The sequence below is a fragment of the Pristis pectinata genome, chromosome 9 (assembly GCF_009764475.1).
Source record: "Pristis pectinata isolate sPriPec2 chromosome 9, sPriPec2.1.pri, whole genome shotgun sequence".
NCBI classification, from domain to species: domain Eukaryota; kingdom Metazoa; phylum Chordata; class Chondrichthyes; order Rhinopristiformes; family Pristidae; genus Pristis; species Pristis pectinata.
The window spans coordinates 99,606,866-99,628,362 of NC_067413.1; the positions used below are offsets into that span (position 1 = coordinate 99,606,866).

The 21,497-nt window shown below is 41.1% G+C and overlaps 1 protein-coding gene across 1 annotated transcript in view; it reads left to right on the top strand.

Moving 5' to 3' along the window:
* The first annotated feature begins 1,846 nt into the window (after positions 1-1,846).
* Positions 1,847-21,497, top strand: part of esrp1 (epithelial splicing regulatory protein 1) — a 69,775-nt gene continuing 50,124 nt past the window's right edge. Inside the window, 12 exon segments of the mRNA XM_052023857.1 lie at positions 1,847-2,181; positions 2,299-2,427; positions 3,550-3,663; positions 4,008-4,122; positions 6,914-7,012; positions 7,099-7,133; positions 7,135-7,154; positions 12,912-13,022; positions 14,276-14,408; positions 17,113-17,155; positions 18,042-18,343; positions 19,482-19,700. Of these exon segments, the coding sequence (XP_051879817.1) occupies positions 2,050-2,181; positions 2,299-2,427; positions 3,550-3,663; positions 4,008-4,122; positions 6,914-7,012; positions 7,099-7,133; positions 7,135-7,154; positions 12,912-13,022; positions 14,276-14,408; positions 17,113-17,155; positions 18,042-18,343; positions 19,482-19,700 (1,452 nt within the window). The 5' untranslated portion in view covers positions 1,847-2,049.

Sequence of the window (21,497 nt, forward strand, 5' to 3'; positions counted from 1 at the left end):
TCAAAAAACTGCAGATGCTGGCAAATTACAAAAACACAGAAAATGCTGGAAACATCCAGCGGGTCAAGTCACATATGTCAGAAGAGAGAGTTAACATTTCAGATCAAAGACCCTTCATCAGATCTGGAAAGGAGAGAAAAGAAGTTTGTTAAGCAGCAAGTAGGATGGGGGAGGTGGGACTTTTCTGATAGGGTAAAACTGAGGTGATCATGCGAATGAGCTGTAAACAAGGTTATCTGATCAATGAGTGAATGGGAGGAGTAGGGAGTGAGAATGTAAACAAAAGGATGTAGGAGTTGCACAATGCAAAGCAAAATGCAACCCAAACGGTCTTTCTAGGTGAAACAGCAATTCACTTGTACTTCTAGTCCAGTGTACTGCACTTGTTGTTTACAATGTAGTTTCCTCTAGATTGAATAAACCAAATGCAGATTGGGAGACCCATTTGCAGAGGACCTGCATTCAGTCCTCAGGAATAACCCTGAGTTTCCCATTTCCTCCCACATTAATCCTCCTTACCACTCCCACTCTAACCATCAATCCGTGGCCTCCTGCATTAATTACAGTGAGGCCCAATGCCAAGCTTGAGGAACAGCACCTCATTTGTCTGGGCACATTGCAGCCTTCTGGACTCAATATTGAATTCTACAACTTCGGGTAACTTGATTTCTCTGTATGAGTCATCTACTTGTGATATTATTTCAGCCTGTTTGTTTTAATTTCCTTTTTTAATGTTTTAATTGGAAATGGAGGACATGCCCAGCCTGACCCACCAGGCATGTCTTCCTGCTCTGCATTTCGCACTCCTATATTCTTTTGTCTATGTTCTTTTGTACATGCTCTTACTTCCTGCTGCTCCCATTCACTCAGTGACCAGATAGCCATGTTACAGATTATCCTGTGGTCACCCAGTTTTTACCCTGTCAGAGACTTCCCCCTCCCCCAACCTTCCTGTAAGTTTCATTCCTCTCCTTCTCAATTCTGACAGAGGGTCTTTGACGTGAAATGTTAACTGTTTCTCCTCCCACAGATGCTGCCTGACCTGTTGATGTTCCAGCATTTTCTGTTTTAGTTTAACTGAGGCACGTGTGAGTGAAACTGAGCACTGAATGCCCAACCACCTTCTTCCAAAAGCAAAACAGCAGATTCTTAAAAGCAGGAAGTGCTGGACATACTCAGGCAGGCCATGCAGCAAATATTCTTCCCGCAATCAAAGATTCTTACATTTTGAATTCTTTTGGCTTCTCTACCATGTTCCGATGTAACCGTGTCATCTCGACCTTGGAACTTTGATAAAGGTGCATTCTGGATCTGTCATTTCCACCCTCGAGTTACTCAGAACCTGGCTCGATTCAGTTGCCTTGATCCAGAGATTCCTTCTGCCAATAATCTGCTCTCAACCCACTTACAATAAGAAAACAGTTCAAATTTCAAAACAACTCCAGGAACTTGACTTTGTGGGGGAAAAAAACAAGCTAGATCTCATGACAAGATCCAACAAGGGTGTTCCAAATTGTTTAGTACACAATCTGGGATAAACTAACAACAGTGATCAAGTTTTGCAAACTGAGTAGACTCAGCTTTCTGTATTTATGTTTAAATGTGCGAGTTTGTCCTCCCTTATACCGATTTAACGTGCGGGAGTTGGTGAATTTGTATCCTGATTTCCCCTCCCGAACTGAACAAATTACCAACGCAGAATGTTGCTGTTATTGTGCTTGTTCACAGTGCCACGTACCTGCACGAAAGCAACCAATGGCTCTGGCTCTTTGGGAGCCAGGTATCTGTGTCCCGGCTCACGTGGTGTGGGCAGGTAATGCAAAGGAAAAAAAAGTATTAAGTGAGGTCCAACTTATTTGCATGGGTTCTCACGCAAGCAACAAAGTAAAGCGATCTCCTCCCCTCGTTAAGAGGGTTGCAGGTTTTCTAGGTGCAGGTGTGGGGTGGCCTTCTTTCCTTACCGCTTTATTTTTCACTGCGGAAGGTATTTATGTGGGGCTAACTTTCGGAGTTTGATTTACTTTTCGTGTCTGACTTTGCATTGTGAGCATGACGGCGTCTCTCGATTATCTGGTGGTTTTATTTGGGGCAACTGCCGGGGAACATGGGAAAAAGCTGGGATCTGATGAAAAGGAGCTGGTGCTTTTGTTGTGGCAAGTGGTGGATTTAGTAAACGGAAAGGTAGGAACAGATTTATATTTACGCTATTCCGTCTAAGAAGTGGAGGGATTGTTACTATTGCACTGGCTTCGCGAAAGATATTAAATTTTAATCAGATTTAATGTATTCATCTTCTAGGCAGGGGAAGTACATAAAGTTTTCATAAAGCCAAATAACTTGGAATTAACGGAGCAATGCATTGAACATACTGGCATTACACGAGAAAACCTGACCACAGCGAAACCCCTGGACCAAGTTATCCAACAGGTGAATGGACAGCCTTCAGTGGTAGATTGTTTAGCAAATTTTTGCTGTCGGTAGATAAATCCAATTCGATCAGCACTAGTTCCTCTCTTTCCCCACCCCCTTCCTTTTCCTCTCCCTTGCTACTCAAGTTATTTCAACTACGTTATTTTCAAACACAACGCCCGAGAGAACAGTTTTCTAATTTGCTTTGATTCGGTGGGCTAGGGTGGGGACAGAAAGAGGAGTTTGACAGCGATTCGACCTTCCGGTATTCTCTCAAAGTTATAAATCAGCTGCAAGGAATCTTGTGCAAACTCATTTTAGAGGCGATTGTTAATCAAATTTGACACGTCTATACAAGGCAGATCTTTTTTCAAATAGAGTTGTCGTCGGGGTAGTGTGTGGGAGGGAGGAAGTAACCCGGGTTTAATTTAGTACTACAACATAGTTTTCAAAGCCGATTAACGCTGAAATTAAGTTTTTATATCATGATGTAATGAAACGCGTCTGCTACCTTTAACTTTTGAACGAGCATTTTAAAAATGCAATATGATTAAAGCCTCTTGAGCAGCGTTATGTGGAATCATCGCCTAAGTGTTGCATTCAAGGGCTTGGAAATTTGTTGAGCTGTGTTCTTTTGCATCGACCTATCTACTGAAAACATAGCTGTATTATACTTGTAGCTAGCACTACAACAAACGGCTTTTTGAGGCCCAAACAAATCACCTATGCAAATTTACTGAGCACATCGAAAGCTTTATCTATCCTTTCTGCTGCCTCCAATAGGATTAACACCAATTTATACTAATTTGTCAGCGAAAACAATGGGGGTTCAGTATAACGATTTTTTAAATAGATTAAATGCACTTCACCCGTGGAATCATTTGAGCAGATTATTTAGTACAATGTTTATAAGATTCCATTAAAGATGCATGGATAGGTATAGTGAAATCAAAGGCAATACTCTAAACAGAATAGAATGTCGAGGCAGTTTACTGCTTTTCAATGAAGTTAAGTACCTGGTTTTAGTCTCTTGTGGAATGAGAAGGGCCTTGTGTTCGGTGAGGATTTTCATTATTTTAACTTCCTTATGAAGTCATTCAGAGGATGCACTGAAAATGATCGCTAATTGTTTTCACACAGTTCAATCGATCTGTGAGCAATGAGTTGAATATTGGATTGGGGACTTCGTTTTGCCTTTGTACTGATAGTCAACTGCACATACGCCAAGTCTTCCACCCCGAGGCTTCTAGCAAGGTATGCACTAAATTACATTTATAAATGTATCTTTTAGGCAAAGAAACACGTGGCTCCAATGACTTACAATCGCTTCATTTTGACACAACTTCAACTGAAACTATATTTGGAATATGTTAAACTTGTTTAATTACTTTTATGATTGTATTTGATTTTTAAAATATTAGTCTTAAGTAATACGCTTAAAGATTGCTTTTTTAAAAAATTAAAAGTAGCGAAAAAGCTGCAAGCTGTTGCTTCCACTATTGCGCTCACGTTAAGAGAAAGCTGAGAAGTCACTGTGTAGGACTTGTTTTCAAATGAAGAAACGACTTTGGTTTACATGTTCTCGTTTTCTCTGACAGAATGTTACGTTGCCAGAATGCTTCTATTCTTTTTTTGATCTACAAAAAGAATTTAAGAAATGCTGCCCAGATGCTCCTGACCTCCATGAAATTGATCTCAATGTTATGTCCAATCGTATCCTTTATAATATTTTCCTTCCTCCTCAACCCGTGTAGAAGGCCATTGTTTGTTTTGTTTCAGTATGCCAAAGTGAATATTTCCGATGTTTCCCGTGAGTTTGTGGTTTAAAACTACCCGCCCCCAAAAATGGAATCATTCCAGTCCGATGATGCTATGCTGGTCAACAGGGAAAAATATAATTGATTGCTGCAATCCCAGAGTCCCAACAATGCTATTGTATTGGACCCTATATTACTGAAAGACGTGTGGCGTTAAGGTGAATGTTTATTCATTTGTTTAAAAAAACACATAACGCCCTCATGCAAAACATGTAGCAATACAGCACAAGATTTAATGCTCCTCCTCCCTTAAACACAATAAAACCAACCCAGACCTACTTCTCTTCATTCTAACTTTATGCTACCATGGAAATGTATGAACCACTCTTTTTGCTTGAAGGGCATATTAAACAGAGGAGAGTGCAATTTCTACTTGTATAACGATAGGTTATATTAACCCTATGTTGTAAAAATTCAAAGGACAAAAAAAAACATTGTTTGCTTGGCTCAGATTGCAACTGGGAGTAATTTTTGGATCAAGTGGATCAATGCATCCACCCAAATACTCAGTAAGACATTAACTGCTTTATGAGCATGAAAAACTGGTAAAAGTTAATGAGGTAATTTAGAACTCTTAAGGAGCTTTGCTTGTTTGTAAATAAATGATTAAGTCTTGCAGACTGAAGTGATTATCAAGTCGTGATTGTGCTAACCACCCATAGACAAGGGGTGGAAAAGTGTCACTGAAGGTTCATCAATTACTGGCAAAGGACTTATTTTAAAGTGCTGGGTCAAAGACAAAAACTCTTAACAAAATGTCACAAGGTGTTTCAGAGTATTAGTGAAGGCTGACATCAAATCACAAGGAATTACTAGGGCAAACGTATTATCAGCATCTTGGAGGAAAAAGGTTTGGACTTCTGCAGCTGAAGGTACAGCTCCCGTGGTGAAGCATTTAAAATCTGAGGCTTTCAGACACCGTACACTGAACACAGATGTGAGTTTTGTAAGACTGGATATGATTAAATATAGGGAGGGGTAAGGCTTTGAATTTGGAAATCAAGATGCCAGAGACGTAGATGAGGTCAGTAGATGAACAAAGGCAGGAGTGAAACTGGGTGCCATTATGAATGTGAAAACAGTCATTCTGGTATGTGACCTAATGCTTTCAGTCAGGGAAAATGTCAAATTTATAACATTTAATTCTGTTTTGGACAGTTGTGAGGAAGAAAGTTGGTGTTTACGGAACAGTTTGGCATTGCTGAAAGTGAAATGAGCTTGCTTTGTCTCCATGGACATAAAATCTGATATTTAATTATTTTATACAAGGCATCCTTAAAACTTTTTGCCGAATTTGGGGTACTGTAGCTTAGTGGATGTGATTGGGTTGACGGCAAGAGTTCTGGAACAATTATCTAGAGACGAGAGTTTGAACCTCTCCATGGCAGCTGGGGAATTTAAATTCGAGAAATTAGAATGCTAACGGCACAAAATACCATGAAACTCTTGTGTTTAAAACTACCTGATTTACTCTGTTCTGCAGGAAAAGAAATGTACCACCAATGGGTGATCTGGCCTACATGTGATTCCATATCCATCAATGTCTTTGACTCTTAGCCGCTCCTAAACTGAGAGGCAATTAGGGGTAGATGATATGTGCTGGCCTTGCCCATGATGTCTAATTCACTTTTAAAAATTACTAATATTTGTCTATTGTTACTATTCTTGTAAATTGGTATTACATTGAATACAAGAGTTGGGACGTCATGTTACTGTTGTACAGAACATTGGTGAGATCGCACTTGGAATATTGTGTGCAGTTCTGGTCACCACACCATATTAAGGATGTGATTAAGCTAGAGAGGGTGCAACAAAAAAAGATTCACAAGGATGTTGCCTGGACTGGAGGGCTCAAGTTATAAGGAGAGATTGAATAGGCTGAGACTGTTTTATTTTCCCTGGAGTGAAGGAGGCTTGAAGGGTGATGTGACAGAGATTTATAAAATTGAGGAGCATAGGAAGGGTAGATAGTCGGTCTTTTTCCCCAAGGGTCCACGGATAGGAAAGGTTCAGAGGGATGTGCCAAATGCAGAAAATAAGCTTGGGTAATCTTTTGACATGGATGAGTTCGACATAGGGCTTGTTTCTGTGCTGTATAACTCTGTGAATCCATCTATATTATTCTATGTTCTTTGTTCAGGAGGTGGCAAATCAGCAAGTTTCCATTCCTGATTGCATGGATAGCAAATTGGAGCAAAAAAAACTGCAGATTTTGGAAATCCAAAAGAGAACCAAATAATGATGGAAGCACCCAGTTCCCTCCACCACCTTGATCATTTTCAGTTTCCTCGTACTAACTAGCTAATTTTTACCATGAACGTCCATTTCCTGTACATCTCCATTTCACTGCAGGATAGCCTGAGAGCCCTTTACTTCCTTGACCAGTTACCACCCTTTCCACACCATCATCACCCTTTCACTTGACTGAACTTGTTTTTACATTGAATAACTTCTCCTTCAACTGCATTCATTTTCTCATAGTCAAAGGTATAGCTATGTAAACTCGCATGGTCCCAAGTTATGCCTGTCTCCTTGTTGGATTCTTGGAACAGTCCTGTTCAGGTCCCCCCTCCCTCACCTCTTTTCTCTTATCAAGAAAACAAATAAAACTATTACTACGTTATTCGTGTTATAACTACAATTTTCATCATTAAAGATGTCTTTCCTTGATGAGTTTTATTTTGCAGATCTACATCTTGAAGATAACTCAGCCACCTACAAATTTGGTGTTTCAGATATTATGACTGCAACCACCATTATATTAACCATTATTTCTGAACCACACAGTAAGTACCATGGCTTCTGCAACTGTTTATATGTTTTAATATGAATGAGTCAAGTATTCTGTTTTGTGACGCTGTACACTGTTCAGGACCACAGTTTGTAGATCCAGAAAGAGTGAACCACAAAATTTGAAACGGGGACTTGGTAAGTCTTCATAATTTAGTTGTCAACTGTGCTATCTGTGACTTAAAAGTTTCAATGTTTGCTTGTTTACCTCTGTGATAGTCAGTTTCCTTGCCTTTTTGTCCTGCATGCAGATAAAATATTTTTACAAAAGTGATAGCACCTGACATTGAAGGCAACTAATTGATGTAGGTGGTGAATTAGTTAAGACCCCCAGTGAAGGAATAATAGCGTGATGTGATTTCTCGGGATCTGCATTGGGCTCTCAGCTTTTCTAGACAGCTTGATTAGAGGCATGGCTTGTTCTGGAGCACATCTTCAGTACTGCAGCTGGGATTTTGTCTGGTTGGTTAGCCTTTGTATCAATGCTGTTAGCCATTTCTTTATCATGTGGACTGAATTGAATTGGCAGAGACCTGGCCATTGTTCTAGTGGGTATCTCATGAGGAAGTCAATAAATTGGAATCGGAATCAAGTTTATTATCACTGACATATGTTGTGAAATTTATTGTTTTGTGGCAGCAGTACAGTGCAAGACATAAAAATTACTATAAAATTACAAAAATAAACAAATAGTACAAAACAGGAAAAATGAGGTACTGTTCATGGACCGTTCAGAATCTGGTGGAGAAAGGGGAAGCTGTTCCTGAATCGTTGAGTGTGGGTCTTCAGGCTCCTGTACCTCCTCCCTGATGGTAGTAACGTGAAGAGGGCATGTCCTGGATGGTGAGGGTCCTTAATGATGGATGCTGCCTTCTTGAGGCACCGCCTCTTGAAGATGTCCTCGATGGTGGGGAGTGTTGTGGCCATGATGGAGCTGGCTGAGTCTTCAACCCTCTGCAGCCTCTTTTAATCCTGCATATTGGAGCCTCCATACCAGGCAGTGATGCAACGAGTCAGAATGCTCTCTACTGTACATCTGTTGAAATTTGCCAGAGTCTTTTGTGACATACCAAATCTCCTCAAACTCCTAATGAAGTATGTGTTGAGCCCAAGATAGATCCTCTAAGATGCTGATGTCCAGGAACTTGAAGCTGTTCACCCTTTCCACCACTGACCCCTCAACGAAGACTGGTGTGTGTTCTCCCGACTTCCCCTTCCTGAAGTCCACAATTAATTCCTTGGTCTTACTGATGTTTATTATTGTCACATGTACCAAGATCTCCATCTACATGTTTGCAGATGACACCACCGTTGTAGGCCCTCTCTCAGGTAGCAATGAGAGTACAGGAAGGAGAGAGCTCAGTGGAATAGCGTCATGACAACCACCTTTCCCTCAATGTCAACAAAACAAAAGAACTGGTCATTGACTTCAGGAAAGGGGGCGGTGTACATGCACCTGTCTACATCAATGGTGCTGAGGTCGAGAGGGTTGAGAGCTTCAGGTTCCTGGGAGTGAACATCACCAACAGCCTGTCCTGGTCAAATCATGTAGATGCCACAGCCAAGATAGCTCACCAGTGCCTCTGCTTCCTCAGGAGACTAAAGAAATTCGGTTTGTCCCCTTTGACACACCAACTTTTATCGATGCACCATAGAAAGCATCCTATCTGGATGCATCACGGCATGGTACGGCAACTGCTCTGCCCTGGACCGCAAGAAACTGCAGGGAGTTGTAGACGCAGCCCAGCGCATCACAGACACCAGCCTCCCCTCCTTGGACTCTGTCTTTACCTCCCGTTGTCTTGGTGAAGCAGCCAGCATAATCAAAGACCCCACCCACCAGGGTCGTTCTCTCTTCTCTCCTCTTCCATCAGGTAGAAGATACAGGAGCCTGAAGGCACGTACCACCAGGCTTAAGGACAGCTTCTACCCCACTGTGATAAGACTATTGAATGGTTGTCTTGTACAATGACATGGACTATGACCTCACAGTCTACCTTGTTGTGACCTTGCACCTTATTGCACTGCACTTTCTCTGTAGCTGTGACATTTTACTCTGTACTGTTACTGTTTTTGCCTGCACTACATCAATGCACTCTGTACTAACTCAATGTAACTGCACTGTGTAATGAATTGACCTGTACGATTGGTATGCAAGACAAGTTTTTCCACTGTACCTCGGTACAAGTGACAATAATAAACCAATACCAAGATACAGTGAAAAGCTTTTGTTTGCTTTCTATCCAGACAGATCATTCCATACGTAAATACATTGAAGTAGTTAAAAGGAAAATAGAATGCAGAATATAGTGTCACAGTTACAGAGAGAGCAGTGCAGGTAGACAAATAGTGCCAAGGGCAATGATGAGGTAGATCGAGAGATCAATAATTTATCTTTTAGCCTATGGGAGGTCCATTTGAGAGTATGATACCAGTGGGGTAGAAGCTGACCTTGAGCCTGGTGGTATGTGCTCTCAAGCTTTTGTATCTCTGCACAACAGGAGAGGGGAAAAGAGAGAATGACTTGAGTGAGAGGGGTCCTTGATTATTTTAGCTGTTTTCCTGTGGCATTGGGAAGTGTAGACAGAGTTAATGGAGGGGAGGCTGATTTGTGTGATGGACTGGGTTATGTTCATAATTCTCTGCAATTTCTTGTGGTCTTGGGAAGAGCAATTGCCATATCAAGCAGTGCATCTGGATAGGATGCTTTCTACTTGGCCCTTTTACTGAACGTGTTCGCAAATGATTTAGCATGGACTTTGGCATGTGCTGGGTCCTACAGTACTGTGAATCACTTCTTGGAGCTGTCTTCTCCTGTCAGCTGTTTAATTGTCTATTGCTATTCTTGATTATATATGACTTGTTAAGCACACATGTATTGTAGCTTCACCAGGTTAGCACCTCATTTATTTGAAATGTCTTGCTGCTGGTGGTCTGTTTTAGTCATACAGTAATAGAGCATGGAAATGGGCACTTCGGTCCAACTCGCCCATGGTGCCGACCAAGCAAGTCCCATTTGCCCATGTTTGGCCACTATGTACTCATCCAAATGTCTTTTACATGTTGTTATTTTACCTGCCTCAACCACTTCGTCTGGTAGCTCGTTCTGTATACTTGCCACTTTCTGCGTGAAGAAGTTGCAGCTTGGGTCCCTTTAAATCTTTCACCTCTCATCTTAAACCTATGCCCTCTAGTTTTTTGGTTCCCCTTCCCTGGGGGGATGAAGACTGTGCATTCACTCTATCTATACCCCTCATGATTTTATACATCTCTATAAAGTCATCCCTCAATCTATGTTCCAAGGACTAAAGTCCTAGCCTGCCCAACCTTTCCCTATAACTCAGGCCCTCGAGTCCTGGCAGCATCCTCGTAAATCTTCTCTGCACTCTTTCCAGTTCAATGATGGCTTTCCTATAACAAGGCGACCAAAACTACACAATACAAGTGTGGTCTCACCAATATCCTGTACAACTGCAACATAATGTCGCAATTCCTATACTCATTACCCTGACTGATGAAGACTAGCGTACCAAATGCCTCTTCACCACCCTGTCTACCTGTGACACTGCTTTCGGCTAACTGTACTTGTACTCCTAGGTCCCCGTCTTCCACAACACTCCCCAGGGTCCAGCCATTCATTGCACAAGTCCTACCCTGGTTTGACTTCCCAGAATGTAACACATCGCACTTAACTGAATCAAAAGTTTTGCACTCATTGTTATGATCCACTGGCTTGCTTGTAACTGTAAGGGATATGTCAGGCCATTGTCATTACTCTGATAGTCCGCAGCATGTCATAGTTGCTCCATTGTGAGCTGTCAGATTGGTTCCAAGTATGTTCCATTTAGCACAATTTGTAGTGGCATGCAACATGATGGCAGATGCTGTCAGTGTAAAGATCAGATGGGACTGTTGCTGGAACATTAATTCCCCAGATGTTTGTGTACACAATTTTGCAGGGACAAACTGGGCTGGGAGCAATTCTGCCATGTCCAAATTGGGTAGTCCATCAGTTTTCATCTTTTTGTAGTCATTTTTATTATACAACTGTTTGGCTTGCTAGGGTACTTCAGAGGCCAGTTAAGAAGCAACCATATTGCTGGGGGTCTGGAGCCACACAAGTCATAAAATAACAAAACAGAAGGGAATTTAAGACAGTCTGGTTGGCATTAGTAAAATTTCTAAACCTACATCCTTTCTAAGCTGTTGCGGGGGTGCAGAGGTCAGAGACTAGCTGATTGAAGATGACCTTATTTGACCTGTCTTCTGATCATTTTAACTGTACACAATGTTTCTCCCACTGCCAAGATTAATAACTTGTGATGCATGCAATTGAAAGTCCGATATAGTAATGTTCTCATCCATAATATTAATCAAGAGAAAACAATGCCCATCCATTTTAATGTTAACCTCTGATTATTTGCCATTTGAATGTAGTTTGAATTCCAGTGCCCAATTTCACTGACCTTGGATTGTTTTCAGTTCCACCACAACTTCCATATCCTTGCTACAGACTTGATCTCCTTCTCCTCCTCCATGTCTCTAATTTAACAGGTCACTTCATTAGTTTCAGTAAAGAGCCGAATATGATGGTGAATTTCTGATCTTGTGTAGTTTCCCACCTTAAAGAAGTTTGTTTCACCTACATTAAAATCTCAACCATCATACCAGACAATGAGTCCAATGATTTTTCTGCATGACCTTCCATTTGATACCTTTTGAAGAGGCTTGAACTCACTTAAACCTCTCTATCTTGTCCAATATCCTGCTTTTCTACCTTTATCCCCATAGATTTAGATTAGAGACTAGTCTTCAATGCCTCCAGTTTAGAACCTGTGATGCTTGTGTATAAATCTTTTTAATGCACTTGCACCAATTATACACAATGCCCCCATAAATCCTTAATTCAACTTTTCATCTGATCCTGACCTGCTGCACATTCTCCCTTTATTTTCATCCTACTATTGGCTACTCTGTTATTAGCAGAATAGGCTGGCTTCCCTGAAAGGAGGTAGATTCTTCCAGATTGCCACAAGGTAAGGGGACACAATTGTTGCTTTACTTCCATTGCTGTACTTGAACCTTTCTGCCTCTCACTTCCCCTTCCTGCTTTCAACCCTTTAAGCCCATCTCCTACCAAGTTTTCCATAGCACCATCCAATATTACGTTCTTTGACTTGTTGCTTTTGCTTAGTTAAATGTTTTAGGATAATTTCATAAACTAAACTCTTGTTAATTAAATATACACCCCTATTTGATTTGTATTTGAGTAAATTGTGTAAAAGATACTATATGTAAACTTCACCTAATAAATTCCAAGTAACCTGCTCAATACATTTCAGAAAGGATGAGATTTGATCTCTTCTGGACTCTTTCATATCTGTTTTAGAATATCCCAAGTGTTTGTTTAATATTCGGTGAAGTAATTTTGAAGAGTGACATCTGAGGTCCTGATAATTTTAATTGCTTTGTGTTTCTCTTAATCCACTAAAGAGATGTAAGGGAAATGATTGGACAAAGCCTCCAAGTTATATTTTGAATATCATAGTAAATTGAATGTAGTAAAATACTTCATTGAAATAATGGTTAAAAAACCTGTTAAATTTTCCTATTAATATGTAAGATTACAAGTTGACCTTGAAAGCTCCACTCCAAGATGTAATTGTTTTACAATGAAAACTTATTCTTTCAGCAGCTGTACCATGTGAATTTGGTAATTGGGATATTTTCCTCTGTATTTAGAAATCAGAACCAGCATGGTCTTATTAGCTGTTGTTGTGATTTACTTATAGCTAATGTATGGTTTTGTGAATGGAAGAGATTTTTCAAAAAAAAATCTAACATCTAATATTATATGAATGGTGGATGAAGGAATGTAACTTTTTTTATTATCAGCAGCAAGATGGAGATCATTGATGATAATACAGTTATCAGAGCCAGGGGCTTACCCTGGCAGTCTTCAGACCAAGATATTGCAAGATTCTTCAGGGGTCTCAACATAGCTAAGTTAGTATTTGTTGTTTTTATATGTATGTAAGCTGGTAATGATAGCATGACAGTATTATTAAATTGCAAAATATTTATCTTGCGATTGTTTCAAAAAAAAAAACCTTGGCTTGTTTTCTTTCCTTGTTACTTTTTACTTTCTCCTCCCTTTTTTATTTCCATATATTGTTTACTTTGGGTGCCTATGTACACAGGCATGCAAATAACTGTTAAGTGAATGCAGTATTTGGCAATTTCAAAATAAACTTTTTTCTGTTGCTTTTACATTTATAAACAGTTATAGATGCAGGAAATGCAATAAAATGTAGAGGTATCTATTTAACAAAATCAAAACATACCAGAAATGCACCACTTTTGTAGATGGGTTATTATATATGCAGACTGAAAATCAATGGGGGGAGAGAAAACAGGGATATGAGGAAAATTTAATGTGATGCAAGACAGATTAAGTTTTTCTTTTTTTTTACATGGATTTATAGATTTCTCTTTTTATAAAACAAACATTAAATCAAAGAATTATGACCATTCATTGCTTTACCCTTCACTGTACTGAGATTCATTATTATAGAAAATGATCATATTAAAAATTGTGGTGCAAATCTATAATTTGGCTGTATTCTGCATTATTCTTACATTTCTTACATGGATGTGTATGATTTTAGGGGTGCTCAAACCACTCAGTAACTTGAGTATCAGCAAATTTCATAACTATATTCTGTACACAGGTAATTTTCAATAGAAGCTGCTAGATAATAATCATTTGAAACTTGCAATGCAAATTTAAGCCATCATGAAAGAAGCCTTTGAAAGAACTGCATTGTTCTACACTCATTATATCACCATAATTATGTAAGTTCCTCATCCACAGTAACCTTTTCAGACAGTGTATTCAAGATTTCTAAAATTTAAAATAGAATTCCCTCTCTGGATCATTTGTTAATGGACCTGAATTTAATCTGCTGTTATTGAACCACTTTCCAAAATCCTCATCTTGAATATCAATGTTATCTTTTGGGTAAGCTAAAATACAAATTTAATGTCAATTTAAGTCAGATCTGCAAACTTTTTGAGAATTTCTGATCAGTAACTAAAGAAGAAACATTACAGATACCTAAATATGGATGCTTTACATACTTGTATTGGGCATTTACTTTCAATAAAATATTTTATATTCTTAAATTTCTAATATTTGTAGAAATATTTGTAAATGTTGGTGGTGTTGCCCTTAAATATCCATTTTTTTTATTTTAAAGGGGAGGTGCAGCACTTTGCTTAAATTCACAGGGACGACGAAATGGAGAAGCTCTTGTGAGATTCATTAATAATGAACACAGGGACCTGGCACTACAAAGGCATAAACATCACATGGGGAATCGATATATTGAGGTATGCCATTGTTCTACGTTGCTAGAACCTAGGGTCGTTGGAGTTTGCATTGGGCAGTCAAGGAAAACTATAGTACATTAATATCATGGTAAAATCTCTCAATTTCCAAGGCATTCCTTCACTTTTCCACAGGCCTGCTCATGTTGAGCGATAGCCAATTTGCACGTCAGGACACCTAGACATCTGCATGTGTACAGTCAAATGCAGAAGTCTGCAAGGTGTTGTAGATTAGACGCTAGCATGTTAATAATCGGATCAGCCACCGGACTTGCCAATGCATTCAACAGTGGAATGCCAGAGAAGCCTGATGTATGAATGGCAACCTCATTTACTTTGAATGGGTTCACCAACCTTGTGGAAGTAGCTGCTCTACTTATTTTACTTCAATTTTTTTTAAAAAAATTAAAATATGGATATATTAAAAATGCAAAAATAAAAAAATCTTTTTTAATCAAAGGTGTTTATGAACTCTATGAAATTTTTGACAGCTGGACATTTTGAGGGTATCATTATAAGACTATTCTGCCTTGTAGATAATGGAAATGCACAGACAAGGTGGCAAAATAGATGCAACTTTAACCATGCAAAAAAATTACATGTATTCGAGCCAATTAACAGCAGCAAATTTATGTGTAATCTGTATTCAAATAATCTAATATTTTCCAGACAACATGACTTCATAAGAAAACGTCTCACTTTGCAAATCTCCAGGCATAATCCTTCTTGAGAAAGTGACAATTCAAATTGACCTTGTGATACTTATGCATGTAATATATGTAGATTTCCAAATGGGCAGCAGGATACTAAATAACTGGGGTTAAAGATACTAGGAATGAAGCAGAAAGAGTAGGAATGAAGCAGAAAGAGACCCAAGTCTTGGTAGACTCCATGGTGAGCACGTTAACCAATGCAGAGCAGTAATCCAGAGTCAGTAATGTGTTGAAATATTTAGCCAAAGCAGTAGGATACAATTTGGGAGGTTTTAATTAAACTGCTCCAACTTACTCTGCTTTTTTTAAAAAAAAAGGACACAACTAGAGAAATGGGAAAAGGAGGCATGAGTAATGATCTTGTAGGGTTGTATCAAGATTTTAACATTCTGGAAAAGATAAATCAAGAATATTTCTTAAACTTTAAGAATGGAATCATTGGTCACAAACCAATCTAATATCTAATTTTAAGAATGATGGCAAAATTTGTCTCTGCATACAGTAGTACCACATGGAAATGGGCCATTCAGCCCAACTGGTCCATGCTGACTACAGCATTCTCCCTGCTAGTCCCAGTTGCCAGTGTTCAGCCCATAACTCTCCAAGCCCCTCGCCTCCATGTACCTATCCAAATGCCTCTTAAATGTTGCAATTGTATCCACCTTGACCACTTCCTCTGGCCGCTCATTCCAGGTACTCACTACCCTTTGTGTAAAGACGTTACCTCTCAAGTCTCTTTTAAATGTCTCCCCTCTTATCTTGTATCTGTGCCCTCTAGTTTTGGACTCCCCAACCCTGGGGGGGAAAGACTATGACCATCTATGAACTTCTGTGAAGTCACCCCTCATTCTCCTACGCTCCAAGGAATAAAGATCCAGCATGGCCAACCTTTTCCTATAACTCGGGCCCTCTGATTCAGGTAGCATCCTTGTAAATCTCTTCTACACCCTCTCCAGCTTGGCAATGTCTTTCCTATAACAGGGTGACCAAAACTGTACACAATACTCCAAGTGCAGCTCCACCAATGATTTGTATAACTGCAACATAATGTCCCTACTCTTAAACTCGATGCCCTGAGTGATGAAAGCCAGCATGCTTAAACGCCTTCTTCACCACTCTGTCTACTTGCGCAGCCACTGTAAGCAAATTGTTCACTTATACTCCCAGGTCCCTCCCTACATTGCCCTGCAATTCACTGCATAAGTCCTACCCTGGTTTGAATGTCCAAAATACATCACCTCACAGTTGGGCTAAGGAATGGCAAATGGATTTCAATTTAGCTATCTCTCTAACTGATCAAGATCTCTTTGCAATACATTGTAACCCGCTTCACTATCAGCAAGATCCCTTAATGTAGTATCATCAGCAAACTTGATAATTGTACCATGTACATTCATATCCAAATCCTTTACATACATAATGAATAACAGATCCCACCACTGAACCCTTTCCAGAATGGACATCTGGATAAAGTACTGGAGCTGAAGACACTGGCATTGTAAGAGAGATACCACAAAGAAAATGTTTTAAGGAAGAAGTAAAATGCACTAATTATCTTTATCATCTGTAATTGATTTGTAATTTAGTGATTAACATTAGGCTCTTTTGGAATTGTGGTAGTGTTCATGTTATCACTTATGGCATTTGCTTTACTAACTGGCATTAAAATGACTGTTTAAAGCATTTTAAATACAGTAAAACATCCCAAAGGACAGAAATTTGCCTGGCTCTTTGCTTTCTGTTTTATCAACTATTTTTCTGTTCTTTCTATAATTTACACTTAATATATATTTTAATGCCATAGAGAGCACTGCATATAGTTAAGTATTTTATAAAATGTTCAGTGTTAAAATGTGATCAGTAAAAGCAATCAGACTTTCATTTGTGTAGCACCAGGATTTCTGAAAGCACTTTACAACCAATAAAATACTACGTTGTAATGTAGGGAATGATCAGATTGCACAACATCCTCACTGTTAACTTTTTTTGAACAGGTGTACAAAGCAACTGGCGAAGATTTTCTAAAGATTGCTGGAGGTACAGTAACCATTACTGAAGTATCTATTTCAGCCATGTTGACACTTTTCAAACCAGTAAAGTGAAATGTAGATTTTATACTCCAAACTGAACAAGCTAAGTTGGTAGCATGGAAGAATAAAATCTTGTATTAATAAGGGTATGTCAAAACTTAGTTGAACTATCTGAATGCCAAAATTTAACACTGGGTGGAGGAAAAAAAATTTGGCTTGAAAAATAGAAAATACTGTAATGGAATCCAGGTGGTTTTGATTTGAATCAGTTGCATTGTTTGGAATCAGTAGAACATCTTCACAAATTTGAAGAGAAACAAAGGACTGCAGATGCTGAAATCATGATAAAAAACATGATGATGCTGGAGGAACCCAGCAGGCCAGGCAGCATCCATGGAGAAAAGCAGGTGGTCAACATTTCGGGTCGGGGCCCTTCTTCAGGACTGAAGATAGGAAAAGGGGAAGCCCAGTATATAGGAGAGAAAAGCAGAGCAGTGATAGGTGGACCAAAGAGGGGAGGTGGGGTGGACACAAGATGGTGATAGGTAGATGCAGGTAAGAGATAGTGATAGGCAGGTGTGGGGAAGGAGGGGAGAGCAGATCCACTAGGGGATGGGTCAAAAGTAAGGAGGAAAAAAGGGAATGGAGGAGAAAAAAAAGGGAAGAAAAGAGCATTGGTTAGGGCAGGGGGTGCTGTTGCGGAGATTACTTAAAGTGGGAGAATTTTTTAATTGCCAATATACTCAGTAGCCTGGCCATTATCAACAATTTTTTGATGTCATACATTGTTATTAGACCTTCATTTGCTTATTGTTTTGTTTTAGATCTTATTTTATTAACATATCTTTTCCATTTTTCTGGCATTAAATTTGCACTTATAATTACCCTACTAGGTACCTCCAATGAAGTAGCCCAATTCCTATCAAAGGAAAATCAAGTTGTTATTCGAATGCGTGGTCTTCCATTTGTAGCCACAGCAGAGGAAGTCTTGATGTTTTTTGGATCCAATTGCCCAGTAACAGGTGGAAAGGAAGGAATACTTTTTGTCAAATACCCAGATGGGAGGCCAACAGGTGATGCCTTTGTATTATTTGCCTGTGAAGAATATGCCCAAAATGCACTCAAGAAGCACAAGGACTTATTGGGGAAGCGCTACATTGAACTCTTCAGAAGTACAGCAGCTGAAGTACAACAGGTTAGTACTGTACTATGGTTTTTGATTGTTGTTTGGAGCACCACAAAGTATTGATTGAAGGCGTATGCTCTGTTCGATATTTCTTTGAGATTATTTGTCTTTGAATATTTGCATGTCCTTGTGAAAAGAGTAACATAATGGGAAATATAAATTTCACTGTTTACATCTGTTTTGTAAATGTGTTATCCAATTTAGATTCAGAGTATGCATGTGTTTATTAATAGTTTGGTGTCAGAAATCTATAGGATTGTAAAAATTATTATGGTCTATCTGGATAGTTTCAAGGTTAACAAATGGCATGCTACAAATTGATTTGGTAAGTCTGTTTTAAACCTGACAGTATCAAATTTAAAAGTTAACATTAGCAATAACCTTTTTTAAAAAATGGATTGCTCCATATTTCCAGTAATTTTTTTGGTTTCTTTGCTTGATAAAATTGCCTATCAAATGATCAGGCACCAATCAAATTTGTGAGAAGGCCAGAAAGGGCCTCGATCTGCAAAGGTAATGGATGTAATGAGTGAAGGCGTGCCGTGCACAACACTGGAACTTTCAGTAAATGCTATATAGGATAACTTTTTTAGTCTTGCTATTAAAATGTGTATGGAATCTTACAAAACTATGAATGAAGATGTAACCACTTTGGCTGGCTTCAGTCCAGATTATGTTCTAATTGATCTTTTGATCCTCTTCCTGTACTCAAGAAACATTTGGGTGGGGAAAAATAATGACTATTAATCTTTCAAAGAAGAAGCTACATAAGCATGAGGGAGAAAAATGGAAGAATGTGTTAATAGGGTTCACAGAAGATTGTGAGGAGGCTCTTACAAAGCATAATTGCAGGCATAAACCAGTCACGTTAAATGTTCTTTGTCAGTGTGCTATTTTGTAGTTTAGTGATCCAGCTTGCCTTTAGTTGAACAAGATGATAGTAATTATAAATGCTTGTTTGCACTTAGCAAACTTGTTTGACTGGAAGCAGAATGAAAACCTGTGTTTATTTTGACAAGTTTAATAAGACATTTTAAAGAGCTCCCTGATTCGGGATTCTTGGTGAAATCCAAAACAGATATTTTTGTTAGGTTAACAAATGTACTTCCACAGCGATAACAAAAATCTTTATTTGAATTCTACACAGGTTCTTAACAGGTACACATCAACTCCCCTTATTCCTATTGCCCCTGCTCCTATCATTCCCGTGCTACCTCAGCCATTTGTACCTTCTACAAGTATGCGAGACTGCATTCGTTTACGAGGCCTACCATACGCTGCCACGATTGAGGACATTCTGGAGTTCCTGGGGGAGTTTACCTATGATATCCGACCTCAGGGAGTGCATATGGTATTAAATCAACAGGTGAGATAGTAAATCTCAACAATCTGTAATTGTCTTTAGAATGTTAGTGGTATCATATGTTAAAAATGACATACCCAATGCACAGCAAAACTGGCCACAAATTGCTTACTTTTAAAAGATTCCTTCTGTAAGTGTGAAATGGGCTTTGTACTTGAATTTAGTTATTCACAAAGATTTGTGCTGTGTCATGAACCAGCAACAAAAGAAACACACTGAGCATGATTCAGTGTTAAAAACTATTTTATTAATCACCACTTATGATAATACGTAAAATAAAAGTAAAAATGTTAGTATGTTAGAATTCAAAAATGTTAAACTTTGAACATTAACCCCAAAAACTAAACTCGTCGTGTGTGTGGGTGACAAAGTCCCAAACTCCCAGTTCCGGAATGGTTCTTAAAGTTCAGTTCCGCAAGCCATAAGGTGAAACATGAGCAAGGGCTTCTTCAACAACCACCGTTGTCTGAAGATAAGACGTAGACGTAGAGAAACATAGAGAGAGTAAATACAAAATCCAAATGTTCCACGAGGGAACCCAAACGACACTTCAGTCCCCCCCCTCTCTCCTCCTCCCCCCCCCTCTCCTCCTCCCCCCCCTCTCTCCTCCTCCCCCCCCTCTCTCCTCCTCCCCCCCTCTCTCCTCCTCCCCCCCCTCTCTCCTCCTCCCCCCCCCTCTCTCCTCCTCCCCCCCCTCTCTCCTCCTCCCCCCCCTCTCTCCTCCTCCCCCCCCTCTCTCCTCCTCCCCCCCCCTCTCTCCTCCTCCCCCCCTCTCTCCTCCTCCCCCCCCTCTCTCCTCCTCCCCCCCCTCTCTCCTCCATCCCCCCCCTCTCTCCTCCTCCCCCCCCCTCTCATCCTCCTCCCCCCCCCTCTCCTCCTCCTCCCCCCCCCTCTCTCCTCCTCCCCCCCCCTCTCTCCTCCTCCCCCCCCCCTCTCTCCTCCTCCCCCCCCCTCTCTCCTCCTCCCCCCCCCTCTCTCCTCCTCCCCCCCCTCTCTCCTCCTCCCCCCCTCTCTCCTCCTCCCCCCCCTCTCTCCTCCTCCCCCCCCCTCTCTCCTCCTCCCCCCCCTCTCTCCTCCTCCCCCCCTCTCTCCTCCTCCCCCCCCTCTCTCCTCCTCCCCCCCCTCTCTCCTCCTCCCCCCCCTCTCATCCTCCTCCCCCCCCTCTCTCCTCCTCCCCCCCCTCTCTCCTCCTCCCCCCCCCTCTCCTCCTCCCCCCCCCTCTCCTCCTCCCCCCCCTCTCCTCCTCCCCCCCCCTCTCCTCCTCCTCCCCCCCCTCTCTCCTCCTCCCCCCCCTCTCTCCTCCTCCCCCCCCTCTCTCCTCCTCCCCCCCCTCTCTCCTCCTCCCCCCCCTCTCTCCTCCTCCCCCCCCTCTCTCCTCCTCCCCCCCCTCTCTCCTCCTCCCCCCCCTCTCTCCTCCTCCCCCCCCTCTCTCCTCCTCCCCCCCCTCTCTCCTCCTCCCCCCCCTCTCTCCTCCTCCCCCCCCTCTCTCCTCCTCCCCCCCCCTCTCTCCTCCTCCCCCCCCCTCTCTCCTCCTCCTCCCCCCCTCTCTCCTCCTCCCCCCCCCTCTCTCCTCCTCCCCCCCCCTCTCTCCTCCTCCCCCCCCCTCTCTCCTCCTCCCCCCCCCTCTCTCCTCCTCCCCCCCCTCTCTCCTCCTCCCCCCCCCTCTCTCCTCCTCCCCCCCCCTCTCTCCTCCTCCCCCCCCCTCTCTCCTCCTCCCCCCCCTCTCTCCTCCTCCCCCCCCCTCTCTCCTCCTCCCCCCCCTCTCTCCTCCTCCCCCCCCCTCTCTCCTCCTCCCCCCCC